At 29.9% G+C, this 3,446-nt stretch overlaps 2 protein-coding genes across 2 annotated transcripts in view; both read right to left on the bottom strand.

Annotated features, from left to right (window-relative positions):
* Window positions 1–3,446, bottom strand: part of LOC111625147 — a 138,379-nt gene that overhangs the window by 19,764 nt on the left and 115,169 nt on the right. The window contains exon 11 of the mRNA XM_023368192.1: window positions 504–1,066. Coding sequence (XP_023223960.1) covers window positions 504–1,066 — 563 coding nt within the window. The remainder of the gene's footprint in view (window positions 1–503; window positions 1,067–3,446) is intronic.
* Window positions 202–3,372, bottom strand: LOC111625139. Its single transcript, XM_023368180.1, has one exon. It carries the CDS (start codon window positions 1,088–1,090, stop codon window positions 497–499), a length of 594 nt encoding a protein of 197 aa, XP_023223948.1. The 5' UTR covers window positions 1,091–3,372; the 3' UTR covers window positions 202–496.

Below are 3,446 nucleotides of genomic sequence, written 5' to 3'. Positions count from 1 at the left end.
CCTACAATTTTTTGTTTATAACGTAGTTTATACGGATTATTTTCAAAAAAATATACGTATTTTGGAAATGTTGAGTCGAATTAGTCTAGAATCGATTAATTTTATGAAAGAAAACCTTTCAAACAGCCGTAGTCCGTAAACTATGATTCCTACAAAATTGATTCATAAAGAACGGAACGTATCTACCGTCTTATAGGGGGATCTACTGTATTGTAAAATCTTCTTATTTTTTTTACAAAATGGACAATCAAAATACAGAGAAACTTCTTAGTATTAATTCTCTTTTTTTCAAAATAAAGATAATTAGAAAATAAAAAAATAATTACAATTCACAAAACAAGAACTATTATATTAATGTAGTTTTAGCCTTTTCTCCTCAAGTGTATTTATTTTCATTTCAATCTCTTTTTCTTCCTTTTTGTGATATTTTCTTAATGTTTTCTGTGTTGTTTTAAATCCTTAAGTTGTTGTGTAAGTTTTCTTTTTTCTTCAGCATTCAATGCCTGCTGCTTCTGAATATCTTTTTCTGTTGCACAGATGCAATAAATCTCTGTCTAAATCCTCTGACTGTTAACATTATTTTCTGGTCTATATTTATTTTATCAATACCACCTGCAAAATGGATCCCATCATAAACTAAGCATTGAGCAACTAAACTTTCTTCCTTAAGATTTTCACTCAATAGTGATTTATTAACCGAGAAACCACTCTCAACACTTGCATTTCCATGTGAGAAAGAAAGAGAAATTTTGATAATAGACCATAGATCTTGCAGTTGCCTATCATCCTTCATAATTTCACAATAAAATGTGTCCAGACCATCATCATCACTCCTTTCAGATATGAAGTCCTCAAACTTTGTAGAATAGGGTTTTATTGATACTTTATTGCAGAGTATATCATACTGTTCTTTTGCTTTGACAGCATATTTCTCATCAATCCTGTTTGTATCATGTAGAACCTCCAGTAAAACACTGAAATACAATTTTCCAACATTTGATTGTATTTTGATAATTTTTGAATCTAAGCTGCTCAAAGCTTTCACACATTTGTACTTGACAGGTCCCTTTTCAATAATCTTTTGTGTCATCACTTTCAGCACATTTCGACAATCTCTTAGAAAACACAGAATATCTTTGTTGCTTACTTTCAATTATTTTAAAACTTTTTTCTCCAAAACCAATATCCAAATTCTTCAAATGTACTAAGTTTTCATTAGCATTTAAACCTATTTTTAGAAACTGCTTGTTGATGACCCTGTCATTTTTCACAAACTTTCTCAAGTTCATTAATAATTGAACAACTGCTTTATAAAGATAGGGTGCAAGATGTTTGCTGTTCTGAAATCAGGTGAGAAAGCTCTCACTTTGTGTACATATTGACTGAAAAAATAAAAGTTTAACTTTAATAAAGGGATCATTGAGTGCCTGTCTCAAGAATATAGCTACCTTACTGTCTTTCAACTTTGTACTGTTGTTTATGTATGTCTTCACAGATATTCCAACAACTTCTGATCGACGTTCTAAGCATTCTTCGTTCTCCAACCACTTTGTTCAACCAAACTTTTTGGGAAATAATCTGTTTCCACTTATAGCAATGTATTCAGACCACAGAGTGAATGAGTCTTTTAGCAAATAGTACAAATTCCGTAGCAGTGGTAACAAATTCCAATCTACTACTTTAAAACCAGCTTTTACAGCACCATGGACTACATGTAAACCACATGTTCTCATTCTCACAAATGATTCACCAACATTCTGTGTCTCCATGTGATCTAATTTATTCAGAAAACTTATGTTTACATTTGGTCTGTCCATACAGATGTGAAGAATTTTTGCTAGATCAAGATGAATGTCTGAAAGACCATAGAGAAATGCAGACAGAAGATCATCAGCTTTACTATAATCCAGAAAAACACTATTTAAATATTTAAATATCTGGTCATAACCTTATCTTTACTCTTGTCCCAGTATTTTATCACAAGATCCATTTGAGTTCCTTGAACAACTTTGTTTAGTGATTTGTCAAAGGAAAACAATTCCAAAACCTCACACTTGTATTCCTATGACGTCATAGTATTAGGAAAATTGGGATTCTTAAAACTTATAAAATTTAAATAAAATATAATAAATACAAAAATAAACATCAAATGAAATTACAATTATACGTTAATAAAATATAGCATAGAATCATAACTACAAATCTCTTTCTTTTGCAACATAACTATAAAAATTGTTTTGTTGTTTTACACAAAAGATAATCAAATTTACATTATTGCAACTTGTAACAGCATCAATCAATTTTTCTCTGAAATAATGGGCTAGGCCATAATTTATTATATAGGAAGCTTTATCTGGACCCAATTGAAATTGTGTGGCTATAGCACTGTCAGGAAACATTTTTTTGAAAATGTTTTTAATACCATAGCATGAATTGAGTGACATCTTTTTCTTTACAACTGCCAATGCCCGAGTTATCTCTGCTTTTATTACATCATCTTTTATCACAAAAAGGTGTCAATGTGCTGCTAAGAAATGTTGATTTGGTGAGAGATTGTTTGTTAGTGATCTTAGATCTATCTTCCAAAACAGAAGCCATTTCACACACATTTTGTTGACTATCAGAAGAGTGTGAATTTGTTGGGGTTAAAGACCTTATCAGTGATGTTTGTTCCGACTTCAATCTTTTTATTTCAACATGACTAGAACTATTTGCATGTGATACTAATGCATGCTTTCCCATATTACTTAATGAGAAAACTTTACAACAAATGCAGCAAAATGCTTTTGTATCATCATCTTTTACAGTTCCTAACCAGGAATTGAATTCTGGATGAATAGCTGGATCCAGCCATTGGAGATTAAACCTCGTTTGTTTCCGTGCCATTATAATTTAAGAATGTAGAAAAACACAAACCTTGAATAATAATATTAAAAGACAGATGAACCAGATCAGATAGCAATGCGTAAGACGTTTTGTCACAACAGTACGTAAAATATTCAAACGATATCCAATCAGCAACTGATATACATTAATTAAAAGTAGTGTTGCCAACTCAAAATTCAAATTTACAGCTAGACATTTTAATAAAAATAACCAAATCATATTGTTTCCATTAGAATTGTTTGATTTTTTAAGCTAGATTGTTCATAAATCTACTAAATCTATAAAAAATAGCTGAATTGGCAACTCATTAAAAGAAAAAAAAAAGTTTCGTTGCCGCCATTTTGATTTCGGTTTCGATGTAAAGACCAGAGTTTTAACAATTATTTTTAATAATTTTTATTTATTATTTACTTAATTTTGCATTAAATTTCGTCTTTGCATAAAATTTTCTTAATGCAGACAAAATTTATTTATTTTAACCCTTAATTACAATTCTTATAATTATTGCCAATCATATCACAAATCATCTTTCTCACTTTTATAGCAAATTTTAATTAAAC

Source organism: Centruroides sculpturatus, unplaced genomic scaffold (assembly GCF_000671375.1).
Source record: "Centruroides sculpturatus isolate CEXI.00-Female unplaced genomic scaffold, Cexi_2.0 scaffold384, whole genome shotgun sequence".
Lineage (NCBI taxonomy): Eukaryota > Metazoa > Arthropoda > Arachnida > Scorpiones > Buthidae > Centruroides > Centruroides sculpturatus.
This window is presented reverse-complemented; position numbering and strand designations above follow the sequence as displayed.

What these genes read in the sequence shown, in the direction of transcription:
- LOC111625139 (XM_023368180.1), bottom strand. Translation starts at nt 1,090, where the DNA reads ATGACACAAAAGATTATTGAAAAGGGACCTGTCAAGTACAAATGTGTG.